Raw genomic sequence first — 27,015 nt, forward strand, 5'->3', positions numbered from 1 at the left:
TCACATACTTGTTACAAGTTATAAGGCCATGACCAAGACACACATAATTGAATAAAGTCCCAGGCAAAGTACTGGAATGGTCAATTTAGATCCCTCAGAGGTCAGCATAGGAGATTCCATGAGTTCTTAAGTTACCTAATTCAGTTCTGGCAGGGTCTGGGGGAGGTGGTAGAGAAGAAAAGACTTTCCAAAGGAGGTAGCTTATGAGCTGACTTTTGAAGAATGAATAGAAATTAGTAAGGCAATGAATACTGAGAATGATGGAAAGTAGAGCAGGAAAAGTTTGTCACACGTCAGTTCCTTAAATCTGTGGCCCACTGAGTTGAGAATAACATCAGGCCCTTTTAACACCAGAGCTGGGAACACATCTTACAGGATTGTATCCTTTTCTTACCTAATTTTATACATTACAGGAAAGCAGTCTCATCTGTGATGCTGGGGTCATCCAACAACTATACAACGGAAGCCCCTGCCACCTTCATCCTGGTGGGTATCCCAGGTTTGCAGTCTTCACATCTTTGGCTGGCTGTCTCACTGAGCATCATGTACACCACAGCCCTGTTAGGAAACACCCTCATAGTGACTATCATCTGGATGGATTCCACTCTACAGGAGCCCATGTACTGCTTCCTGTGTGTTCTGGCTGCCGTGGACATGGTTATGGCCTCCTCAGTGGTGCCCAAGATGGTGAGCATCTTCTCCTCAGGAGACAACTCCATCAGCTTTAATGCTTGTTTCACTCAGATGTATTTTGTCCATGCAGCCACAGCTGTGGAGACAGGGCTGCTGCTGGCCACGGCTTTTGACCGCTATGTGGCCATCTGTAAGCCCCTACACTATAAGAGAATTCTCACACCTCGAGTGATGCTGGAAATGACTGTGACCATCACCATCAGAGCTATTATATCAATGACTCCACTGAGCTGGATGGTGAGTCATCTGCCCTTCTGTGGCTCCAACGTGGTTCTCCATTCCTACTGTGAGCACATAGCTGTGGCCAAGTTGGCTTGTGCTGACCCCAGGCCCAGTAGTCTTTATAGCCTGATTGTTTCCTCCATTATTGTGGGTTCTGATGTGGTGTTTATTGCTGCCTCCTATATCCTGATTCTCCAGGCAGTTTTTGATCTCTCAAAGAATGCTCAGTTGAAAGCATTAAGCACATGTGGTTCCCATGTGGGGGTTATGGCTCTGTACTACCTGCCTGGGATGGCATCAGTCTATGTGGCCTGGCTAAGGGAGGACATAGTACCTTTGAGCACCCAAGTGCTGTTAGCTGACTTGTATCTGATTATCCCATCAACCTTGAATCCCATCATCTATGGCTTGAGGACCAAGCAAATACGGAATCAAACATGGAGCTTGCTGATTCACTGCCTCTTTAACCACTCCAACTTGGGTTCATGAACACTTTGTCTGTTGAGCCCTTGAAGATTTCGGCCAACTTCAAAGATGTCTTAGAGTTCTGTGGATCTCGTTTGGTTCACCTGGCAGCATAGAAATTCCAAGATGAAACTGTGGAGAGTATTTTTGCCTACGTTTTCAATTTCTACCACGGATGTAAATGACATAATTTTCTGACAATGCTTTTTATGGTTTCAGTCACCTAGTAACTGAATCAGAGATAAGTTTGGTAGAGTATATAGAACTGGGATTTTTCTTTGCTTAGATTCTGACCAACATTTTCAACTTAGTATCTGATTGAACTCTCTGTAGAAGAAACCAACTGTTGGGTCTCCCATACCTGACTGGTTTCCTCACAATTGTTCATCTTGTGTGATTATATGGAAGCAACTGTTAATACATAGGCCATTAACCTCTGGCCATTGATGAATCCACTCAACATGGGTCACATGCTCACACCTGGACCAGAGTCCATTTCTAGTGAAAATGGACTTGATTTTATCTGAGTGGATATAAATATGGAATCACTGATGGTGGCCATTTTCTAACATGAACTTGGAAGGAGAAATCTGTTCCACAGCAAGAGAAGCAGATGAGCAAAATGAGATGAGGAAACTGAGTATTTGGTTACCTGGTTAAAATTAACTTGGACCACCCAGGTACATATCTCTTATTAAGTTCTATAAGATATGTCTCTATAGCCTTTTAATATATCCACTATTGTAAATTTCCCTGTAGCTCAAACAGTAAAGAATCTGCCTGCGAGGCAGGAGACCAGGGTTTGATCCCTGGATTGGGAAGTTCCTCTGGAGAAGGAAATGGCAATCCACTCCAGTATTCTTGCCTGGAAAATTGCATGGACAGAGAAGCCTGGTGGGCTACAGTCCATGGGGTCACAAAGAATTGGACACGACTGAGTGACTCACACACATTGTTAAAGCTGGTTGGGATATTTTTATTAGGTTGGTACAAAAACAACTGCGATTTTGCACTGTGAATTTTAAGTCATTATAGCTAGACTAAAATACATCTTTATTAATTAAAATAAGAACCATTATAATCAACACATTTTTACCAAAGAGAAATAAGTTTGTTTATTCCTGTAGTGTAAAAATTTGTGCTTCAAGATTTGATGAACTCTTTAAAGCATCTTCTGCCTCCTGCTGGTTATAGAATTGTCTTTCCTGCAAAAAGTTGTCAAGAAGCTTGAAGAAGTGGTAGTCAGTTGGAGAAAGGTCAGGCGAATAAGGCAGATGAGGCAAAACTTCACAGGCCAGTTTGTTCAACTTTTGTAGCATGGTTGAGTGACATGTGGTTGTGCATTGTTGTGGAGTAGAATCGGGTCCTTCCTATTGACTGATGTTGGCTGCAGGTGCTGCAGTTTTCAGCACATCTCATCAATTTGCTGAGCATACTTTTCAGATGTAATGGTGTTGCCAGGATTCAGAAAGCTGTAGTGGATCAGACTGGCAATAGACCACCAAACAGTGACCATGACCTTTTTGTGGTGCAAGTTTGGCTTTGGGAAGTGCTTTGAAGCTTCTTCTCGGTCCAACCACTGAGCTGGTCTTCGCTGGTTGTCTATGAAACCCACTTTTCATCACATGTCACAATCTGATCTAGAAATGGTTTGTTGTTGTGTAGAATAAGAGAAGACGACACTTCAAAATGATGATTTTTTTGATTCGCAGTCAGCTCATGAGGCACCCACTTATCGAGCTTTTTCACCTTTACAATTTGCTTCAAATGCAAATGACCATGGAATGGTCAATGCTGAGTTCTTTGGCAACTTCCTGTGTAGTTCTAAGAGGATCAGCTTCAACGATTGGTTGCTGTCAACCTTTTTTTTAATTGGAGGTTAATTACTTTACAATATGCTGTCAACTTTTGATGTCTGGCCTCTATGCTCATCATCTTCAAGGCGCTCATCTCCTTTGCAAAACTTGAATCACCACTTCACTGTACATTTGTTAGCAGTTGGGTCAAATGCATTGTTGATGTTGTGGGTTATCTCTGCTGCTCATTTGAACTTGAATAAAAAAGTCCCTTGAATTTACTTTTTGTCTAACATTAGTTATATTGTCTAAAATAAATATAAGCAGCAAGTAATAACTAGCAAAAAATCATAAAGCGATACATGTACATTGCAATGATGTATAAAATAACCACACTTAAGAATGTATCTCAATATCAAATGGTAAATTTCAACAATGCAAAACCCCAATTATTTTTGTACCAACCTAATAGTTATCACCAGCTTTTTGTTTCTAAGCAACAGAGGCTAAGGCAATGTGAGCTTGTTTTTATTTTCCCCTTTCAGAAAATCTTAAACTGAGTAAGTCCGTATATGTTAAAAGAAAGATATTTCATATGTAAGAGATATATATATATTTGATTTGGTACATATGAAAATCATAATAAAATATAATTTCCTAATAAGTGTTGATGGCAAGTTATTGTGTCTGAGTCTTTACCTCCTTTCTATTAATGGGGAAATAATGCTAATTCATAGAGGGTATTGAAGACTAAATTAAAAATGAGTGGAAACCACATAAAACAACACTTGAAATATTGTATATACTTTAAACATATACCCAATAAGTTTTTAATTTCATACTTTGAAAGGGTAGTCCTAGGCACCATTTAAATGTATTTCTGTGTAGATCAGCATTTATGTCGAAACTGTTCCAAAGTGAAGTGATGCTTAACATCTTAGCAGCTATACCTTTTTCTAATATTATGTACTTGCTTAGAATGTATTTTATTTCTGAAAATCAAAGTAGGAATCCACCTGTAAAACTCAGATCAACCCCTCGCAACCCCATAACATAAAACAATCAAGACGGTGTGATGGTTAAGCGTGTTTGGTAAGATTTCCATCTTGACAAGTCTCACTACTCTCTCTCCATAAGCTACCCAGTGACTTAGTTATGCCTATTAAATCTAAGAATTATTAGATGCACTAAAGAATCTGATGGAAAGTGACAAAAGGATAGTCCAGCCTGCATGCAAAACAGGAATTTTTTTTTCTGGCATTTCCGTAAGAACCCTGCCCTGCCAGCTTTGTGTTTCATCCACATTGGTATTCCCTGAAGCCAGATGAGACGTTCTCAAATATCGAACTTCATACTTCCCAAAGTGGGCTGGGTCCCTGCCATGGCTACCCCAAACAGAAAACCCTGTACTTCTTCCAGTATATTCAAATAGGACCTTTGTCCTAGCAGAGGAACATATGCTCATTTAACTAGAGATTGGGACTCTCAGTAGACTCTGTTAGAACTTTAAGAAATTACAGCCAATCTTGCTTGAAAAAAGGGATATTGGGTTTCCTGTGGAGAGTTGGGAACCCAAGGATTTTCCCTCTGTCCACATTTTGTAGAACCCAAATGCTTTACCCTTTGAATAGCCTTTTCTCTCAAGGGCCAGCCATTGCAACCCTTGGTTTCTATCTTCTCTGGCAGCAAAACAAAAATGGGCAAAGCTCATCCCTGGCTTGTAGTGAATGATCACACCAACATGGAGGAACAACCCTAGGCATTCTAGGAGCAGTGCAGGCACTTTGCCCTCCACATGGCCACCAGCCTCTTCCCCTTCTGGACTACTCAAGTAATTAGCCATCAAATAAGTTTTTAAATGGGATTGCAATTAAATAACATTCAGTCTTTCATGCCCCTATGGGGCAAGAAGAGCTTACTTTTGTTTTGATTCTAGGTATATAGAAGAAAATTCGCTGAACTTAAATATTTACAAAAACATACTCAGTGCCAGAATGGAGCTACAGTGGTGAATTGAACAAATAAGATCTTTATTCTTAGAAGATTATTGTTGGCAACTACCCTAGAGAAAAGGATTGTCAGATACTTAAGACCTTTTATCTTGCCTGGTCTTAAAAATCAGACATTATGATTAACACATAGTATGTTTAACCTTGTAATTCTTCTAACAAGTAATCATGGCACCCAAATTAGCTTATAAATATAAAGACAGAAACAAAACAACAGTCCAAAGAGCACATTACAAATGAACACATTCTATTCCTTATTTCATCCTAAGTTTGGCTGACTTCACCCAGCAATTCTTTTTCTAGGAGCCTTCCAAGGTTTGTCTTAAGAAAACCATGGTAAAAAAACAACAGTGTTTCAGTCCCTGGCCTCTCTGAGAAGTTTCCATGGACATAACTGGAAGCACTTCCTACATATCTATTTCTCATGTCTATAACACACTTACCCAGGGAATTCCTCTGCCCGGCCCCTCTGTACACACAAAGACAAAGTCCTTCTCATGTAGATCAGCTCAACCCTTTGCCAGGACCAGGTGTGTGACTTACCAGTTCATTCCCTTCCAGGCAGATGATGGAAAGTTCTCCCACTCTGTGCTAATGCTCAAGGAGCAACTTGAAAGCATGGTGGGTAGAATGAGCTTATTTCTCCATTTTGGCTTGCTTCACCTCCTTTACATGTGAACAACCAATACAATGAAGTCAGAAAGACAATTTATACTATTCTTTATTACAGGAATTATGTTGCTTCTGCATGTATCTAACCCGTGTCTACTTTGCTGCCCAATCCTAAGTCAACAGTCACCACCTTCAAGCTTAAACTACATCAGAGGTTGTGTTACACAGCATCAATGTGACAATATGTGTATCTTGTAGCCCCTGAAATAGGCAAAGCCCACAGTTTTCATACGCTTGCCTCAGTTTGATTCCAGCACAACTGTTCCCACTTCATACCCTGAAGACCTATAATGAATTAATTTCACCACACATAATAGCCCAGATATGGTCTTAATTCACCTTCATTATTATATATAGCTTTTTGTGCCTAGTCCTATTCTTTATCCCCGTGCTTTCCTCCTGCTTTCATTTGTCACAGATTTAGAGAAGATAAAGGCAGAATATTATGTAGTTACTAGAACTATGAACATTCCCTTGGTGACATACAAAGATCCAAATTTTTGCCCAAGGAGATTATGGGTGAGCCTTCCTTTCAATGCATTTGTTTTACATTTTTCTTTGTATTATTTCTAGTCTCTACCCTGATGTCACAGTCCCTGTTCTAACCCAAAGACAAACACATACCGATGTTGAATATATTACAGTGGCCTGAATTTCCCAGGCAGGGCATCTTTCTATTGAAGGGCAGGACTGTCAGAAAAGGTGCTAGGAAACTAAGGCAGTGCTGCAAAGATGCTGGGAAAAGGCAAGATGGGAAGGTCACCACAGGCAAAAGCCATGGCTTGCCTTCCTTGTCCCTGAGAAAGGAACAAACGTTCAGGATGGATCTGAGATATTCACAACGACTCTGTGAGGTAGGAGAGGATGCAGTTACTACGCCCATTTTCCCACTGAGGATACTTAAAATCTTTCAAAGACTGGGGTGTTCAGACCTGAATGTAATGAATGATATGCAGCCATGTGACCTGAGAAGTGAGCTCATCAACTTTGTTTCATTTGAGTGTGAGAAATACTTATATTATCTATGTACTCTTCTCTCCACACCTCTGTGAGAAATAACTGGCTGTATTAAGGCCATTTCAGTTTCTTCATCCATGAAGTGAAAATAGAAACAAAGGTTCATAGGTTTCTGATCCTGATATTAGACTGATATCAGATAGTAAACCTGACTGGGACACAGGTTTACTTAGAGTCTGAGATAGCGACTCGCCCAGCTTGTGCTCAGAGAGGGGACAGCCACTGTGGGGGATCTGGGCAGTCAGTGACACATTTCTCCAGTTGGGAGGTCAGAGTGCTGGGGTCAAACATGGGTGCTCAGAGGTGGCAAACCTCAGGTGAAGCATCCTCCCGCTGGTGTTGGCACAGTAACCAGCTCTGGAGATGGACAGGATTCTTCTGGTTATTGGTAAACCTGACCCAGTGGGTTTCCTGAAGGTGAGATCTACTTCATTATCCTCATTGAATTATGGTCCTGACACAGATGTGGACGAGGGATGTGACCTGCAGAAAGGACTGTCTTGATCCTTAGGACCACTGTGATCCTCACCAAAAGGCTTGTTACACTTCCCACAGGGCTGCAATGCTCCTCTGGCCAAGCCTCGGCTTTTTAACAAGTGATTTAGTGGGAGATGTTGGCCCAGGAGTGAGAGACCACTGGGTCAGGCAGTGGAATCCATGGGTTCCAGGCTCAGCTCAGTTCTCTGGGCAGGATCACCTCACCAGGGGCAGGGTCTTCCCTTCAGACCTCTGTGGGCCAGGTGAAATTCCAAGGCCTCTGGCTAAAACGGTGGCTTAGTCTTCCCCGTCCAGGGAGCAGATGGCCAGGGGAGCGGTGTTGTTGGCTCCGATGCTGTAGCAAGGGCTGAAATAGGGCAGGAGGCGCCCAGGGAAGGGGTAGTGGGGGAAAGTGAAAATGTGGGAGCCATTGTCAGTCACGTTGTAGAAGGAGATGTCATGAGCCTCATAATCCAGGAAGACTCCCACCCGGCGGGGAGGGACGGGCAAGGATAGGAGGGGGTACTCATCAGTGCCTGCCCGGTACTCATTGCCCTTCCTCAGCCTGATCACCCAGAATCCATAGTGGGGGGATAAGAAGACCACCTCCTTCCGGTCTACGTTCTCCTTGCACACGCCCAGGCCCCATTCGGACCTGTCTCCCACCTCCACCTCCCAGTAGTGCCGGCCCGAGGAGATGCACTGACTGCCCAGGACAATGTTGTAGCGGTAAAATCTTTCAGGGTTGTCGGGTAGCTTCTGCTTGGTGTCTCCATAGCGCACACATTTCCTGTCCTCAGACACGATGAGGCGAGAGTAGGCAGTGTCTGGATCCAGCCGCACATCCGCTGAGGAAAAAGGTCTTGGTTGGTACCCTGACACAGAGTGAGGGGGCTTGGGTGACATCTCTGTGACAGATACAGCCACAGATTTCCTCCATGATGGGTGAGTGTGAGGGTGAGGACAGATGGGGCATCCAGAGGGCACTGGGAGATTTCATTCCTCGGGGAGGGGATCCACTCCCCACAAGCCTGCCCTGCTCTCATTACCTGCATATGTCTTCAGGATCTCTCTGAGCCCCAGCACACGGCAGTCTGTCTTCAGTTCCAGGGAGACTGGTTCTGGTCTCTGCAGACTCCAGGAGTTGCTCCTGGTAGATGGGAAAGGCCTTGGGGTTAGCAATCCTGTCTCTGCCAAAGGGTGGGGCCTTCCCTTAGTACAGGGGAGGGGGCTTGGCTAGGGATGGAGTCAGTGAGCTGCCTCTCCTCACAACACCAGGCAGAACAGGGAGGTGATGATTGTTTGACTGGGCCGAACAGTCTATGGCACAGAGAGATAATCACATTCCTGGGCCATGGGAAGGATTAGGTATGACTCTGACATTGGGAAAGGCAGAGGTGCACAGCAGAGGAGAAGGGCTGGTATGCAGACTCAGAGGATGAATGCTCACGCAGACACCTGTAGGCACTCCCTCTCCTTGGGCCACCTGCTTAGGCCACCACACATTTTATAGCTCTCACCGAAATTCTTATTGGTAGTGGTTGAAATGAATTTGACCAAGTAATAATACAAATTAAAAAAAGAAAGATGTTCAAAACTTCTTTATCCAATACAACAGAATAGGGAGAAGGTTACAGACCAGCACCCACTTTTCTGTAGGTACTTGGTCTATGTTCCTTCCCCATTTCTAGCTCTGTCCAGGCCCCACTATCCCAAAGATGGAAACATACCTGTTCAAGACTTCCTGAATACCCTGGAAGGAGAAAAAGAAAGGCAGCACATGAGTATGCCCTATTCCTCAAAGGGACCAGACAGACACAGAGGTCTCTCTATGGAGAGGGAGGTAGAGAGCTGGAGAGGAGACATGCAGGAGTAGAGGGGAGGAGCCTACAGGAGTGGGCAGGGCAGCCCTAGCCCTCTTGCCAGATTGGCCGACCTCGGGCTCCATCTCAACTCTCTGACCAGAGGGGAGGAACAGGTATGATGCAAGAGCTGCCTAAACGATGCCCATCTAGGAGGCTGCGAGGCCATTCACCAGATCAGGGTATGGGAACAACTGGTATTGATGGTGGGTAACAAGATCTGTGCTGGCTGGCCAAGTGCTGACAGACCCTATACTGAAGACTAGGCAATCCCCTCTCTCAGAATGCCAGGCTACCTTCAGGTCTGGCTCAGACTTCCCAGGAAAACCTGCTCCTTACCTGCAGCATCCAGCGGACAGGCCTCTGAGACCTCTCTTCCAGCTCTGCGATCATCCTCCATAGGACCCGGCTCTGCTGGATGAGTGCCTCATGATTCAACTCCAGTTTCTGCATGGTCTCCCTTTCCTCCTGCTGCAGGCTGGCCAGAGCTGCAGCAGCCTCCACCTCCAGCAGCCGACCTGGTGGCTGTTTTTTCTTTAGTAATCGCCGATATTTCTCAAACTCCCATATGATGCTCTGCTTTCGGGTTTCCACCTGTATCTGCATAGCCAGGATTCGAAATCAGCACAAAAAACCCAAAAGTTAGTAGAAGGAAAGGTCATAAAGGTCAGAGCAGAAATAAATGAAAAAGAAATGAAGGAGACAGCAGCAAAGATCAATAAAACTAAAAGCTGGTTCTTTGAGAAGATAAACAAAATCTGACAAGCCATTAGCCAGACATCAAGAAAAAAAAGGAGAAGACTGAAATCAATAAAATTAGAAATGAAAAAGGGGAAGTTACAACAGACAACACCAAAATACAAAAATCATAAGAGATTACTACAAGCAACTATATGCCAATAAAAAGGATAACCTGGAAGAAATGGACAAATTCTTAGAAAAGTATAACCTTCCAAAACTGAACCAGGAAGAAATAGAAAATACGAACAGATGAACCACAAGCACAGAAATCAAAAGTGTAATAAAAAATCTTCCAACAAACAAAAGCCCAGGGCCAGATGGCTTTACAGGTGAATACTACCAAAAGTTTATAGAACAGCTAACACCTATTCTGCTCAAATTCTTCCAGAAAATTGAAGAGGAATAAAAACTCCCAAACTCATTCTGTGAGGCCACCATCATCCTGATACTAAAACCAGACAAAGATGCCAACAAAAAAAGAAAATTACGGGCCAATGTCACTGATGAACATAGATGCAAAAATCCTCAACAAAATTCTAGCAAACAGAATCCAACAACACATTAGAAAGATCATATTTATGATCAAGTGGGCTTTATCCCAGGGATGCAAATCAATCAATATGATACACCATATTAACAAACTGAAAGATAAAAACCATATGATCTCAATAGATGCAGAGAATGCTTTTGATAAAATTCAACACCCATTTATAATAAAAACTCTCCAGAAAGTAGGCATAGAAGGAACATACCTGAACATAATAAAGGTCATAGATGATAGATCAGATCAGATCAGATCAGTCGCTCAGTCGTGTCCGACTCTTTGCGACCCCATGATTCGCAGCACGCCAGGCCTCCCTGTCCATCACCAACTCCCGGAGTTCACTCAGACTCACGTCCATCGAGTCAGTGATGCCATCCAGCCATCTCATCCTCTGTCGTCCCCTTCTCCTCCTGTCCCCAATCCCTCCCAGCATCAGAGTCTTTTCCAATGAGTCAATTCTTCACATGAGGTGGCCAAAGTACTGGAGTTTCAGCTTTAGCATCATTCCTTCCAAAGAAATCCCAGGGCTGATCTCCTTTAGAATGGACTGGTTGGATCTCCTTGCAGTCCAAGGGACTCTCAAGAGTCTTCTCCAACACCACAGTTCAAAAGCATCAATAGCAAACATTATTCTTAATGGTGAAAATCTGAAAGCATTTCACCTAACATCAGGAACAAGACAAGGGTGGCCACTCTTGTCACTATTATTCAACATAGTTTTGGAAGTTCTAGCCACAATAATCAGAGAAGTAAAAGAAATTAAAGGAATCCAGATTGGAAAAGAAGAAGTAAAACTGTTTGCAGATGACATGATACTATATCTAGAAAACCCTAAAGATGCCACAAGAAAATTACTAGTGCTAATCAATGAATATAGTAAAGTTGCAAGATATAAAATTAATAGATAGAAATCTCTTGCATTCTTATACACTAACAATGAAAACTCAGAAAGATAAATTAAGGACACATTCCCATTCACCATTGCAACAAAAAGAATAAAATACCTAGGAATAAACCTACCTAAAGAGACAAAAGACCTGTATGCAGAAAACTGTAAGACACTGATGAAAAGAAATCAAAGATGACACAGACAGATGGAGAGATATATCATGCTCTCGGACTGGCAGGATCTTGTGAAAATGATTATACTACCCAAAACAATCTACATATTCAATGCTATCTCTATCAAACTACCAACGATATTTTTCACAGAACTAGAACAAACATTTTCATAATTTGTATGGAAACATAAAAGACCCCAAATAGCCAAAGCAATCTTGAGAAAGAAGAATGGAGTTAGAGGAATCAACCTTCCTGACTTCAGATTATACTATAAAGTTATAGTCATCAAGACAGTACAGTACTAGCACAAAAACAGAAATACAGACCCACACACCCATGGGCACCTTATGTTTGACAAAGGAGGCAAAAATATACAATGGAGAAAAGATAGTCTCTTCAAGTAAGTGGTGCTGGGAAAATTAGGCAGCTATGTGTAACAGAATGAAATTAGAATACTTTCTAACACCATACACAAAGATAAACTCAAAATGGATTAAAAGACCTTAATGTAAGACATAAACTATAAAACTCTTATAGGAAAACATAGGTAGAACACACTCTGACATAAATCACAGCAAGATCCTCAAAGACCCGCTTTCTAGAATAATGGAAATAAAAACAAAAATAAACAAATAGAATCTAATTAAACTTAAAAGCTTTTGCACAGCAAAGGAAACTATAAACAAGGCGAAAAGACAGCCCTTGGTATGGGAGAAAATAACAGCAAATGAAACAACTGACAAAGGATTAATCTCCAAAATATACAAGCAGCTCATGCAGCTGTATACCAGAAAAACAACCCAATCAAAAAGTGGGCAGAAGACCTAAACAGACATTTCACCAAAGAAGACACACAGATGGCTAATAAACACATGAAAAGATGCTCAACATTGCTGATTATTAGAGAAATACAATCAAAAAACAATGAGGTATCACCTCACATCTGTCAGAATGGTCATCATCAAAAAATCTACAAACAATAAATGCTGGAGAGGGTCTGGAGAAAAGGGAAACTCTCTTGCACTGTTAGTTGGAATGATATAGCCACTATAGAGAAAAGTATGGAGATTCCTTAAAAAACTACGAATAAAACCACCAAATGACCCAACAATCCCACTACTCAGCATATACTCTTAAGGAAACCATAACTGAAGACACATGTACCCCAATGTTCATTGTAGCACTATTTACAATAGCTAGGATATGGAAGCAACCTAGACGTTCATTGACAGATGAACAAAGAAGTTGTGGTACATATACACAATGGTATATTACTCAGCCATAAAAAGGAACACATTTGAGTCAGTTCTAGTGAGGTGGGTGAACCTAGAGCCTATTATACAGAGTGAAGTCAGTCAGAAAGAGAAAAACAAGTATCATATATTAATGCATAGATGTGAATCTAGAAAGATGGTATTGATGAACCTATTTGCAGGGCAGCAACAGAGATGCAGAGACAGAGAAGAGACTGGTGGACACGGTCACAGAAGAAAAGGGTGGGATGAATTGAAAGAGCAGCACTGAAACATATACATACCATTTGTAAAACAAATAGCCAGTGGGAATTTGCTATATGAAGCAGGGAGCTCAATCTGGTGCTCTGTGAGCAGAGGGGAGGGATACGTTGGCAAGTAGGAGAGAGGTTCAAGAGGGAGGGGACATATGTATCCCTATGGGTGATTCATGCTGATGTATGGCAGAAACCAATACAATATTGCAAAGTAACTATCCTCTAATTGAAAAAAAAAAAAAAAAGAAATCAGCACAGATACTGGTTGTATAAGGGCCACCCAGGATTGAGGACACTGGCATGTACATATACACACACTCTGAAATGTTTTGGTACCAACTGTGTGCCAGGCACTATAAAGGCAAAGATAAAGGATATTTTTCCTACTTTCCTATTCCCACAGCTCCAGGACATGCTCCTTAAGTCCCTATTACTAACTCTTATTAACCCCAGTAGGGCTCAGGATACTATCTTGGCACTCTATGTTCTAGATCAGTTTCCATTTTCAGAATAATATATTCTGTTTTCAGAAGCATTAACCTTAAGCCTCTAAGACAGTATAAAATTACACTGTTAGTTGCTTTTGTTTCTTACTGGTGTCATATCAATTCTTCATGCTGTTTTAGATTGATTCAATGCTACCTCCCGTTGATTGAGATAGTTTGACAGTTACAGGCCTCGAGTTTATTTCCAAGCTGATTTTCCAATATTTTAATTACTTAACTTTTAGTAAATATGCTTTAGCTGAGGAAACAGAAACAGAAACTATGCTCTACTAAGCATTAAACAAGTCACACCTCTGTGAGCTAAAGTACATGTGAGGTATGCACTTTTCCATTCTCACATATGCAGATATAAACCCAGAGGTTCTCCCTATATCACATTCAAGGAACTTCAAAGCAAGTGGCTCCAAGGTTTGCTTAAAGCTGCACACCTGGTACAGAAAGCTGTATGAGGACCCCAGGCTTTCTGACCTCAAACCCCATATTCTGCCTCACAGGGATAAGGAGGGGGCCATGAGGAAGCCAGCTTCAGGACAACACAGGGACCATACAGACTCTTTTCCTCAGGGGGCAACTTGCCTTCCAGTTGGCAGTTCGTTTCCTCTCACCAACTTCCAGCTTCCAGGCCTCTTCCTGCTCTTTCTTCAGATGTTCCAGAGCCTCATGGAGTTTCCACTGAAAGAGATAAAAACCTCATGAGGCCACCTTGGGCAGCCTGCGTGGATTGCCAGGCTTCCAAGCATTGGCAGGTGATGGGAAAACAAGCATTCCTCAGAGGATGGGCCAGAACGGACGCTGGGAGAAAAGGGAAGCCACAGAAGATTCCTGCCCAGATGACAGCCAAGGTCTTTCCATCTGAGAATCATTTAATCTCCCACTTAGTCTCTAAGTTTCTGTAAAGTAGAAGAAAAGATCTGTTTCCAACTTTGCCAGAAAACTACCTTGGACTTTTCCTATGCATGACTCTCCTCATAACTCTCCTGTCTTGTTACCCTACAGCCTCCTAAACATTGTTAGTCAAAGTGTGGCCCAAGTGTGTCAGCAGCATCAGTATCACCTGGGATCTTGTTAGCAATGCAGGACCTTGGGCTTCACCCTGCTGCTACTGCTGCTAAGTCACTTCAGTCATGTCCGACTCTGTGTGACCCCATAGACGGCCTCCCACCAGGCTCCCCTGTCCCTGGGATTCTCCAGGCAAGAACACTGGAGTGGGTTGCCATTTCCTTCTCCAATGCATGAAGTGAAAAGTGAAAGTGAAGTTGCTCAGTCATGTCTGACTCTCAGCGACCTCGTGGACTGCAGCCTACCAGGCTCCTCCGTCCATGGGATTTTCCAGGCAAGAGTACTGGAGTGGGGTGCCATTGCCTTCTCCGGGGCTTCACCCTAGACCTCCCTGAATTAGAATCTGAATTTTTGCAAGATCCTTGCTTGGTTTATATGGACGTTAAAAGAGTACTATCTTAGATACTAATGCAAGAGATTACTACTGGAAAGCATAAAGTAATCTTATAACAATATCAACCATTTTATTAAAGATTTACCAATAAAACTGAGGCTTAGAGAGTGATCTATTCAAAGTTATTCAGCTGGTAAATGGCTGGGCTGGGATTTAACTTAGCTCTTTAATTCTTGTGTGTAAGGTATATTGCCTCCCTATTCTAACACTTGCAAAACAAAATAAACTCTTAATTTTTCAGAAATTCTCTTTGCAAAGGAAAACAGCTAAATCAGGGATTCATCTAACACTTTTACCTTCTAATCTCAACTTTAAGAATTAAGACCAGTAGAGGATCAATGTATCACAGAATCATTGGGATAATGATTCTGATAAAGATGTCAGCCTGGGTGTTCACTGGAAGGATTGATGCCGAAGCTGAAACTCCAATACTTTGGCCACCTGATGCAAAGAGTTGACTCTTTGGAAAAGACCCTGATGCTGGGAGGATTGGGGTCAGGAGGAGAAGGGGACTACAGAGGATGAGATGGCTGGATGGCATCACCGACTCGATGGATTTGAGTTTGAGTGAACTCTGGGAGTTGGTGATGGACAGGGAGGCCTGGCGTGCTGCGATTCATGGGGTAGCAAAGAGTCAGATATGACTGAGCGACTGAACTGAACTGAACTGATGGACATCTAAGGAAAAAGAAGTTAGAAGTCAATAAGGATAGCAAAAAAAAAGGAGCAGTGTGTGTGTGTCAGAGGTGGCTTTCCCCACATCCCCCCAATAAATAAAAGGTAAGGAGATGAGAAAGAACACTAGGTAAGGAGAAAGAAGACTTGAGTTCTAGTCTTTGAGCTTCCTTTCACTAACGTAAGCCCAAAGGGACCCTACAACATGAGATCAGACAATCTAACTCAATCCTAAATGACTCTGCCATGGTCCTTACTAGCTCTAAAACCAATGATCATGATCTCAGATTTCCAAGTCTTCATTTCTGTCTATAAAATGAGGAGTTTAAAGTGACTCACCTGATATCAAAAGATTATTTGTGGCATTGCTAGGAGTTTGCAGGTTCTAATAGGTACAATCTTGATGACCTCATCCAAGGCACCCAGAACCCCAGCTAACCCAAACTGGTCTCCCTCAAATTCTCAGTAAGGATAGCAAGTTTGGATTAGGCATTAAGGCCTGTGGGATCAATAAAGGGGTGGGGGTAGGTTTGGAAGTGGGAGGGAAGGAAGAAAGGTCATAAAAGCAAGGAGAGGTGCAGCTCACTGGATCAGGCACCCAGGACCTGATGGTGTGAGAAGTCAAAGGAATCAGTTCTTATCTTGTCTCTGGGGCTCCCTCTCAAGTTCTTGATCTAGAGATAGCCAAGCGAGGGGCAGGGGAGAAACTGGATTGGGGATGGGGATTGGCCTCCATCTCCCACCTTATAATCCCAGGCGACATCCTCCATGGGCACGACACTGTGGGCCTGATGTTCAGGGGACCGGCTGCAGGCCTCACACACGATCAGGCCGTCCTCTTTGCAGAACATCTTCAGCTGTTCTCTGTGGGGCTCGCACATGTCAGCCCTCAGCCCCATTCCAGGATGTAGCCCCAGCCGGCGGACTTTTTCCACAACATTGGCCAGCTGCCAATTAGGCCGCAGGTTCCTGGGCTCGATGGGAGCCCGGCACAGGGGACATGAGTAAGCCCAGTTCTGGGATTCTCCTGGGACCTCCCAGAGTCCTACGAGACAGCTGTGACAGAAGCTGTGGCCACAGTCGATGCTCACAGGCTCCTTCAGGAAGGTCATGCAGATGGGACAGGCCACTTCTTCTACTACAGCTTCCATCAATGTTGCGGGATCCATGGTTCCTGTCACACCCTCCACAGAACATGAACAAAACCAGGCGGAGGCACTGAAGGCTGAGAAGGAAAGAAACACAAATAAGAGAAAAAGGAGCAGAAGAGCAGCGGGAGCCGTAATAGGAATAGGTAGTGACTGAAAACAACAGCTGCCTCATTTGGATCTTTTATGGTGGTGGTTTAGTCACCAAGTTATGCCTGGCTCTCTGTGACCCCATGGACTGTAGCCTGCCAGGCTCCTCTGCCCAGGGGACTTCCCAGCCAAGAATACTGGAGTAAGTAGCTATTCCCTTCACGGACCCTGTTTAATAAGCACTGGCCTTCCCAACTGAATCTGACTGAGTCACATTTCTCACATCACAGAAGGGGCATTTGGGGATTTCTGAGAATTGGGATGTTGAGAATTCTCGTTTCCATTTGCCTGATCATCTCTGACCTCCTCAGGGTTCACTGGCCAGACCATTCTCACTCTACCTCTATCATGCTCTGCAGAGTAACATTATTCCTCTTGAACTTGGGTGAATTCAAGAGAACTTAGCCATGTGGTGTTTCAGTAGCCAACTAAGGTCAGAAATACCCCCAGCCTCACTCTCCAGGATGTTTCTATGTATATTTACGTCAAGATGCAAAAAAGTTAATATGCCAGAAGCCCATTGCCTATAGGCTCATTTTGTTTTCTTGTGATGCACACTGAAGTGTAAGGAAACCACCAATATTTCCCCACCTCCTGTAAACCTCTGCCCACTTTTCCACTGCTAACATCCACTCAGATGCCAAGACAATCTCCTCAGTGATATGTTAGAAGCAGATATGGATAAATAGCCCTTGGAAGATAAAAACAAAGGTCATCTGATGATAATTAAACCCATTATTGATGATTCACTACTCCAGCAAGAGACCTGAGATTTCTGCCCAGGCTATAAGTGTATACAAAGGAACAGTGGTAGGCTCTTGGTACAGCTGGCAATATGTATTTGTTCACTGTGCAAGTGTGTATTACCCGCTAGTCTATAAAGGGAAAAGCCCTGATGGTCTTAGTCACTATTGTATCCTGAGGACCTAAACAGTGCCTGCCATGCAGTACTGCTACATATAAATATTTGACCTAGACACAGAAAATAGTTCCTAAACCCCAAATGCTTTTATAACTAGTTAGGGAGTTGAGAGCATACTATACGTTAGTGATAATAGCAAACACTCCTTGAACATACTATATGCCAGGCATTCCTTTCCTTTGAGCTTTTTAAATGAACTGACTCAATGTATTTCACAACCCTAAGTAGAAATCATTACTCTACTCTTATCATATTACAGATGCTTGGTCCTGGGCTCCATCATTCTATCCTGGGCAAAGTATCTAATCTCTCTAGCTTCAAGGACAATAAAAATTCAACAGAACAGAGAAATCACGGTGGTTTAGGGTAGTTCAGTAAGGCTTCCTGCAGAAGTGGGGCAATAAGTAGATTTTGAAGGACTGTTACAGGCAATCAGCAGGTCTCGCCTTCTCAATGGCCTCCCTGCCTCTTGCTTTTCCTCCTCCCACTGTCACTACCACACTGTAGGATCAGTGTCCTAAAAGCTTGTCTTACTGTCACTAACCTACCGAACAGCCTATCCTGGTTCCCCAGGCCTCATTCCAACAGGAAGTTCCCTCTTGACGCTGAAACAGCCCTGTCAAGTAAACGGGGAAACTTCCACACTTTCTTGCAGACCCCCCATATCCATTCATTCCATCCCACTTGGATTCCTGCTGTCCTTCCAGCTTGAAATGACCTCCAAATTCCTGCTCTGAATGTCATTTGACATCTATGTGTCTTACTTCCCACAGTACAAGTTTCATGACGATAGGGACATAATCTGTTTACTACCACATTCTCAAGGCCAAAAACAGTGCTCAAATATTTTTGAATACGTGAGAATTAAATGTAAATGTTGAGGTCCACCTGTTAGAAGGCCGTATATGAAAGAAACATCAACATCCTCATCTAAAACGGAGGGGCACCAAGAGATACCAGCTACACAACAGACATTGATATCTATGATTTATAGCTACAGAGGACCAACAAATGAATAAAAATAGCTACTGAAAACTGAGAAGATGGTAGCAGAAGGGAAGTCGGGTAAATACCAAAACGATAAATCAAGAAAATAGGATGGAAGCATCTTATTTAGAGAGCCATCAGTTCAGTTCAGTCGCTCAGTCGTGTCCGACTCTTTGCGACCCCATGAATCGCAGCACGCCAGGCCTCCCTGTTCACCACCAACTCCCGGAGTTCACCCAGACTCATGTCCATCGAGTCAGTGATGCCATCCAGCCATCTCATTCTCTGTCGTCCCCTACTCCTCTCGCCCCCCAATCCCTCCCAGCATCAAAGTCTTTTCCAATGAGTCAACTCTTCGCATGAGATGGCCAAAGTACTGGAGTTTCAGCTTTAGCATCATTCCTTCCAAAGAAATCCTAGGGCTGATCTCCTTCAGAATGGACTGGTTGGATCTCCTTGCAGTCCAAGGGACTCTCAAGAGCCATAGAAAGCTCTAAACATAAAAAAGTTAAGTGATGGCCTCTGCAAGTCTCTGCAAAAAAAGGATTTAGGGCTAGTAGCTATTGCCTTATTATTTTGTTTTTATTATACACAAATTCCTCGGACAAAACTTTAATTATGAAACGTTTAATTGCTTCAACCTTGCGTTTAGCAGAACCGGGCCCTCAAGGAAAGACGTTTGAGAGGAAAGGGGGCGGAGCCTGAAAGAGACTCGAGAGGTGGGGCCAAAGAGGGAGGTGGTGACCTCCGCGATTCCGGAGCAGAGGGGGATGGTAACTTCTGGGGCACAGGATGCCAGGCAGAGCGCCAGGGCACAGGGCGGGTGAGAGCAGAGTAAGGCTGATCGGTTGCAGGACCTCTGAAGAGGCACAACTGTCTACCCACCTCCCTCGTCACCCGGAACTAGCGCTTCGAGGCGGAAACCGAAAATGGAGACGCCCAGTTGGTTCCCACGGTCGAGTCTCCGCAGCGTCCGAAGCGCTTGGCCACGCCAGAGAGGCACTTACCGCTGGCCCAGAGACGAAGACCTCAGCAGCGTCCACCTCTTCGGCCGCCTTTCCCGCAGCGCTCTGAGGCCCCGCCTACAGGGAAGGAGCCAATGAATGGCATGCAGAACCTGGCGTCGGGATCCGCCTCGCCGGCGGCATCTTTGGGGAATCAGCCAATCACAGATAGGAATCGGGAGAATCCTAGCCAGTCGGAGCAGGGGACAGGGCTGCGCCCACCTCTCGCCCATACGGTGTATTTTGTGTTTTTCTGGCCCCTTCCCCTACTCAGAACGCTTTAAACTGTAGAAGGGCCCAGGAGGCAGTCGAGGACCGGTCGAAGGGGTGAAACTCCAGGATGAGGCCGTTCAGGCTAGGCAGTAGCAGAAGCCCAGTTAGCCCCCGGGTCAAAGAACCCCTTGCGTCTTACGCTTCCGCTCTGGATGACTAGTGGTTCTTCTGGGTGAACGTTGTTCCTTCCAGGTGGTAGCCCTGGACCTAATAGTATTCCTTAGCCAGTTTTCTACGTTAAACTCAGCACCCTATGAGATCAATCAGGTCTGGTTCTGTGACCCAATTTAGTGCAGGGCTGGGCACTGAAAATGCAATAGACTTTGTAGTTTCCTGCAAGATGAGCGACCTCTCCTGGCTCCAGATGGTGGTTTCTCATTAAAAAAACCCTGGGCTTTCTGGCAAGCTCTTATCCTTCAGTACTTCAGCAGGCAGCCTCTCATCACTATTGCCACAACCCCGCTTTACAATTAGAAACAGATGGTGGGAACTGGCGGAGTGTAAGTGGAATTCCTCTTTCGAAACTTCTATAGAAATTGGAAACAAAACAAAAGAAAACAAAACAAAACAAGGGGTGCTCGACCCTCACAGAAACACATAGACTGCTACTTAAGGTGATGATTTCTTTGTAGTCTCTGCACCTTGTCCTTTACCTGATACTTCAGTATTTACTGGATAAGCAAATAAAGGCACACACTGTTTGCATTGAAAATAACCAGGAAATCCTCCCAGTTGAAGCGTAGTTCAAAATGATTTTCTTGTTGGGACTAATAGACTCTGTGGATTTTCATGCCAAGTCAGGGCTCAGGACGTGGTTTAAATTCTGAAGGGTGAGGCCCAGAAAATTCCTGAAACTAATGAGGCCATGAACAAAAAAAGAAGAAAAGAGGTAGTTGAGGTCTGAGCTGTACTGTGCATCTCACTTGAATCTGGAGACATGGCTGCCTAACAGAATAATAAATGGATTAATTGAAATAGGACACTTTCAACATATTTTGAGCACTCGCTTTTTATACTTTATGCTGGGTTCTGGAATTATAACCATAGGCCACAGACTCTGTTCAAAAAACTCAAATTGGTTGTAAGTTGGCCTTTAAACATTGCAGGGGCCAATTGTACAGTCAAAAATCTGTGTATAATTTTTGACTCCTCCAAACCTTAATTGCTGGTAGCCTACAGTTGACCTGAAGTCTTACCAATAACATAAAGTCAATTAACATATTTTGTATTATATACTATAATCATGATAAAGTAAACTAGAGAAAAAATGTTATTAAGAAAATTATAAGGAGAGAAAATGCAGTTATTTTACTATGCTATATTGATTGACATCATAACTTTACATCTGTTTACAAGATGAACTATCTATCAGTACCTTCATCAGTGGGCTTCCCTGGTGACTCAGTGGTAAAGAATCCACCTGCAATGCAGAAGCCACAGGAGATGAGGGTCCAGATCCTTGGAGGAGAGCATGGCAACCCACTCCAGTATTCTTGCCTGGAGAATCTCATGGACAGAGGAGCCTGGTGGGCTACAGTCCCTAGAGTCACAAAGAGTCAGACACAACTAAAGTGACTTAGCAAGTATGCACCTACATCAATATTGTCTTATATGATATAAAACACTGTAGATGTTAAAGATATTATTAACATTAGACATAAAAATCAAAAGATAACATGAAAAAGAAACTAATATTTATTTACAGTTATAACAATTCATGGATAACAAGCAGCAATATGATTGCTTTTTGGTAGACTGGTGTAATTGATATGATTGCTTCACTGTAGCCTATACACTAATGAATGAATTGTTATAAAATTTTCATAGCATACAGTATTATCAGTCAGTCAGTCAGTCAGTTCAGTCGCTCAGTCGTGTCCGACTCTTTGCGACCCCATGAATCGCAGCACGCCAGGCCTCCCTGTCCATAACCAACTCCTGGAATTCACTCAGACTCACATCCATCAAGTCGGTGATGCCATCCAACCATCTCATCCTCTGTCGTCCCCTTTTCCTCCTGCCCCCAATCCCTCCCAGCATCAGAGTCTTTTCCAATGAATTAACTCTTCGCATGAGGTGGCCAAAGTATTGGAGTTTCAGCTTTAGCATCATTCCTTCCACTGTTAGTGAGAATGTAAATTAGTACAGCTATCATGGAAAACAGTACAGAGGTTCCTCAAAAATTAAAAAAAAAAAAAAATAGAATTGCTACGTGATCCAGATATTGAATGGGTCCTTTTTGAGATTGCATCCAAGTACTACATTTTGGACTCTTGTTGACTATGATGGCTACTCCATTTCTTCTAAGGGTTTCTTGCCCACAGTAGTAGATATAATAGTCATCTGAGTTAAATTCACCCATTTCAGTCCATTTTAGTTTGCTGATTCCTAAAATGTCAACGTTCACTCTTGCCATTTCCTGTTGACCACTTCCAATTTGCCTTGATTCATGGATCTAACGTTCCTATGCAATATTGTTCTTTACAACATTGGACTTTGCTTCTATCACCAGCCACATCCACAACTGGGTATTGTTTTTGCTTTGGCTCCATCCCTTCATTCTTTCTAGAGTTATGTCTCCACTGATCTCCAGTAGCATATTGGGCCCCTACTGACCTGGGGAGTTCCTCTTTCAGTATCCTATGATCCAAAAATCCCACTTCTGGGTATATATCTACAGAAAATAAAATCACTACCTCAAAAATATATCTGCACCGCCATGTTCACTGCAGCATTATCTATAAAAGCTAAGACATAGAAACAACATAAGTGTCCATTGACACAAGAATGAATAAAGGAAATGGGCTTTTATTAGTGGAAAGTCCTTGGCCCCATTGTCTACTCTGTACCAATATCACACTTTCATAGTTATTATACCTTTATAATAAGCCCTGATATTTGATATAGCAAGTCTTTCCACATTGTTCCAATATTTTGAGTGTGGTGGCTATTTTCAGCAATTTACATTTTGCTATAAATTTTTAATTAAGCTTGTCAAGTTGTACAAAATGATCTGTTAGGCTACTACTGAGATTACATTGAATGTTTTGAAAAATTGGGGGATATAATTAAATTCTTCAATTAAATTCCATTTAATTTATTCTTTTGGAGATATACACACATATATAAAATCACTGCTGCTGCTAAGTTGCTTCAGTCATGTCTGACTCTGTGCGACCCATAGATGGCAGCCCACCAGGTTCCCCCGTCCCCGGGATTCTCCAGGCAAGAACAATGGAGTGGGTTGCCATTTCCTTCTCCAGTGCATGAAAATGAAAAGTGAAAGTGAAGTCGCTCAGTCGCGTACGACCCTCAGCGACCCAATAGATTGCAGCCTACCAGGCTCCTCCATCCATGGAATTTTCCAGGCAAAAGTACTGGAGTGGGGTGCCATTGCCTTCTCCGATAAAATCACTAAAATTAGTGATAAAATCACTAATCCACAGATAATGATTGCATGTATTTTTCTAATTCTCATACCATATATTTCTTTTTCTTGTCTTATTTCAAACTATTAATGTAAAGACTTATTTTAAAGCCATGTTCTCTTTTCATGAGGGCTATCTGTGGCCTTGTGTGGCTTTGTCCACCAGTGTTTCCTAACAAAAAACAATGGCATTACTCATCTGCAAAAGAAGCTTGGATACCTTTGGAAATAAGAGGACATTTTCATACAGGAAAGATTTCCTTGTAGAACCAGTACGTACAGTGAAATGTAAGAATGGTTAGTATGTGTAGGAGAGACATAGAGCTTGACTATGCTAGACAAAGCAAGTGCTTGGAAGTGAGTGTAAGAAAAGAGAACTTTCATTTGAGGAGCAGAGAGAATTCCAGTGTAGGATCTTGTTGAGGGACACTTGGTGGGTCATGATATCAACTGGGAATTATTATCAGCAAGTTTATATAATTTAGCACCTCCTAAGCCAAGAATTTGAGTATATCTCTGGCCAGAGGTCTCCATTATTGGTTGGACATTTTAACATTTTGTGTATGTTGAATGATTTTTTTCTTTAGAAAAATATTGAAACAAAAATATAGGGATATACTACAATTTTAAAAGTTCACCTTACTCAGTAAAATACCATTCTTATTACTATAATAAGTGAAAAAAAATGCTTTAAAAGTGACCATGAAACCCCTTCATTCAAAAATTGTGCCAAGTTGATGCTACTAAGAACAATTTAAGGGATCTACCTGTTACACACACCTTAGTTGAAGTAACTGAATTGTGAGCTATGAGTGAACATCAATGAGGACCAATAACTTCTGCATTAAGAGTGAATGAAAGAGTACTCTGTAAATCTCCCCCTTTAAATATACACATTAGTGTCCATCTCCCCCCTCCAAAAATAGGAGGATAAGATCTGCTCAGAATTATGGAGACTAATTAATCTCATAATGTTAACGGGTTTATTTGAAACAAAGGGAAAAAGAGTCAAGTGATTCCATCAAAATTAGGCCTCAGGAAAGATCTTTCTAAGGAAGGAGGTTTAAACAGATATCTCAAAGCTAAAACTTAATAAAAACAGGGAGGAGGGTGAGTATTTTTACCATAAGGGAAAATATGTGAAAGTTACAAGGTGAGAAAGCCTGGCACTTTGAAGCAGGGGGCCAATTTCAATGTGTCTGGGACTTGGCACTCAGACAGGGAGTTAGAGTGATTAAAGATGGAATGGAAAAGTGCACAGAGATGGCACATGAAAGCTTTAATAGCTATATTATGAAGTGTGAATTTAAACTTCCTATTCTAAAATCAATGGGAAGATGTTATGAACTGATATGTGTTTGGAAGATCACACTGGTGGACAATGAATTGATGGCAAAGATATTCTATGAGGCTGGCAGGTAAACAAATGATTCTGATGATCTAGGCAGAGATTATCTTTGTTAGGAGGCAAAAGACATGGACAAAAAGAATCTGATTCACAAGATTTCCAGGAAGTAAATTAAAGAGAACTTGGTGACTGATTGGATGGGATCAGAGAGAGGTAAGAGAGAGCGAGAAGGCAGAGATGATGGATTCTAGGTTCCTGGCTGAGGCAGCAGACACAGAACAGAAAACACAGACTAGAGGCACAGACTGAGGATCAGAGATAGTGAACGTGGTTGGAGGCATTGAGTTTGGGATGCCTGAGGGATGCTTAAATAATGTCCAGTAGGCATGACCATGTCTGGAGTTTAGGGTGTTGGTTTGGACTGTTTGGGGGATGATATGGGAGCAATTAAGATTTCTCATGGTCACTGTATAGAGGGGGAAGGACAGAGGGTCTACCTGGGTCACAGCACTGAAGAACTTCACTACGAATATGAGAAATAAAGGACTCTCTACTAATTGGCAACCCACTCCAGTGTTCTTGTCTGGAGAATCCCAGGGGCGGGGGAGCCTGGTGGGCCTGCCATCTATGAGGTTGCACAGAGTTGGACACGACTGAAGTGACTTAGCAGCAGCAGCAGCAGCTACTAATTTCATCCTGTTGACATTTACTTGTGTTTAATCTCTTTAAGCTTCAAATTTGTAGAAATTTCCTTTTGAGCTATTAATACTTCATGTATAGTCCATTTCATTCCATACAAACTTATCAAAATTGTGGTCTACAGCCACTTTCTCCATTTCTTCCCAACTCACTCACTCCTCACTCTGCTGTATTCAAGATTCCATTCCTACCAACTACCTCAACAGTTCTTCACGAGGTAACCAGGGACTTTTCATTTTCAGTTCTCCAACTACTTGATCTCTCAGCAGCCTCCAGCACTGCTGTCCACTCTTTCTCTCTAATGTATTTGCTTCCTTTGGCTGTTCTAACACTATCTCAACTAGATTTTCTCCAATTTTGTTGGTTTTTCCTGTTGTTTTGACCAATAATAATGAACATAATAATTCACTGGAAAATACCTATTCGTTGTTATTGTTCAGTCACTAAGTCATGTCCGACTCTTTTCAACCCTATGACCTGCAGCATGCCAGGCTTCCCTGTCCTTCACTATCTCCTGGAATTGCTCAAATTCATGTCCATTGAGTCAGTGATGCTATCCAACCGTCTCATCCTCTGTCACAATCATTCACTGGAGAATTGCTAGTATCTCATTTTATTTTTCACATCAGACTGAGGCTAAGAATGGTAAGTGGTTGAGCCCAGATTTGGACATAAGTTTGTTCCTTGATAGAGCCCCACATTTAAATAGACATTCTACACTGTCTCATTTTGGATGGGGAGGTGGGGACAGGAGAGTATTATTATCAGCCTGAGGAATAAATAATTGGCTTATTAGGGAGAGGAGAAAGAGCTTAGGGGCAGCCGTAGTGCAGTGGTAGGAGCTCAGATACAAGGTAAGTTAGGTCCTTAGCTCATCGTCCTCAGAGTCAGAGAGCAAGCAGCGACGAGACTGCAATTCGCCTATATTACCATAAGGGGGCACCATCGAGAAGCGAGAGGCAGTGCCTTAGCCCAGCTCTGGATCCCCTAGGACAGTGTGTCCGGGCAGAGAACAAGAATATTCACATCTGTGTACTTTTAAATGAGCGCCCTCACCTCCATTCCAGTAGCTCTTTTCTTCCAGTGCCGGTAATCTCTCACCTCCACTGTACTCCCTCTCTCACTAGTCTCCTGAAGGGCCTTAAGATGGTAACTGAGTGCAGGCCCCCGGGGTAGGAGTCGGGGTTCGGCTTTCCTTGGGTGCCTGAGCCGAGCGGTGCTCCCAGGGAGTCTGGCGAAGTTCACTGTTCATCATCCCTCACGCTCCCTAGGGCCCCCAGAGAAGCTATATAAGGGCAGTTGCCTGGGGCAGCGTCATTGTAGGAAAGTGTGCCAGGCTTAGGTCAGGGTGGG

General features: G+C 43.0%; 2 protein-coding genes across 4 annotated transcripts; one reads left to right on the forward strand and one right to left on the reverse strand.

The window, feature by feature from the left end:
- The first annotated feature begins 432 nt into the window (after positions 1-432).
- LOC102266545 (olfactory receptor 52I2-like) lies at positions 433-1,404 on the forward strand. The gene has a single exon (XM_070383174.1). It carries the CDS (start codon positions 433-435, stop codon positions 1,402-1,404), a length of 972 nt encoding a protein of 323 aa, XP_070239275.1.
- A 3,778-nt stretch (positions 1,405-5,182) lies between these two features.
- Positions 5,183-26,896, reverse strand: TRIM68 (tripartite motif containing 68). 3 transcript variants are annotated; one of them, XM_005910310.2, is made up of 9 exons: positions 26,719-26,896; positions 21,564-21,728; positions 19,919-19,993; positions 16,448-16,929; positions 14,153-14,248; positions 9,553-9,813; positions 9,082-9,104; positions 8,401-8,501; positions 5,183-8,199 (listed from the first exon to the last, which is right to left on the reverse strand). In XM_005910310.2, exons 4-9 carry the CDS (start codon positions 16,871-16,873, stop codon positions 7,649-7,651), a joined length of 1,458 nt encoding a protein of 485 aa, XP_005910372.2. In that variant the 5' UTR covers positions 16,874-16,929; positions 19,919-19,993; positions 21,564-21,728; positions 26,719-26,896; the 3' UTR covers positions 5,183-7,648. The 3 variants fall into 3 exon arrangements, with proteins under 3 accessions (XP_005910372.2, XP_070239931.1, XP_014338628.2); XM_070383830.1 differs by lacking the exon at positions 19,919-19,993; XM_014483142.2 differs by lacking the exon at positions 16,448-16,929.
- Positions 26,897-27,015: the final 119 nt, after the last annotated feature.

Source organism: Bos mutus, chromosome 15 (assembly GCF_027580195.1).
Source record: "Bos mutus isolate GX-2022 chromosome 15, NWIPB_WYAK_1.1, whole genome shotgun sequence".
NCBI lineage: Eukaryota > Metazoa > Chordata > Mammalia > Artiodactyla > Bovidae > Bos > Bos mutus.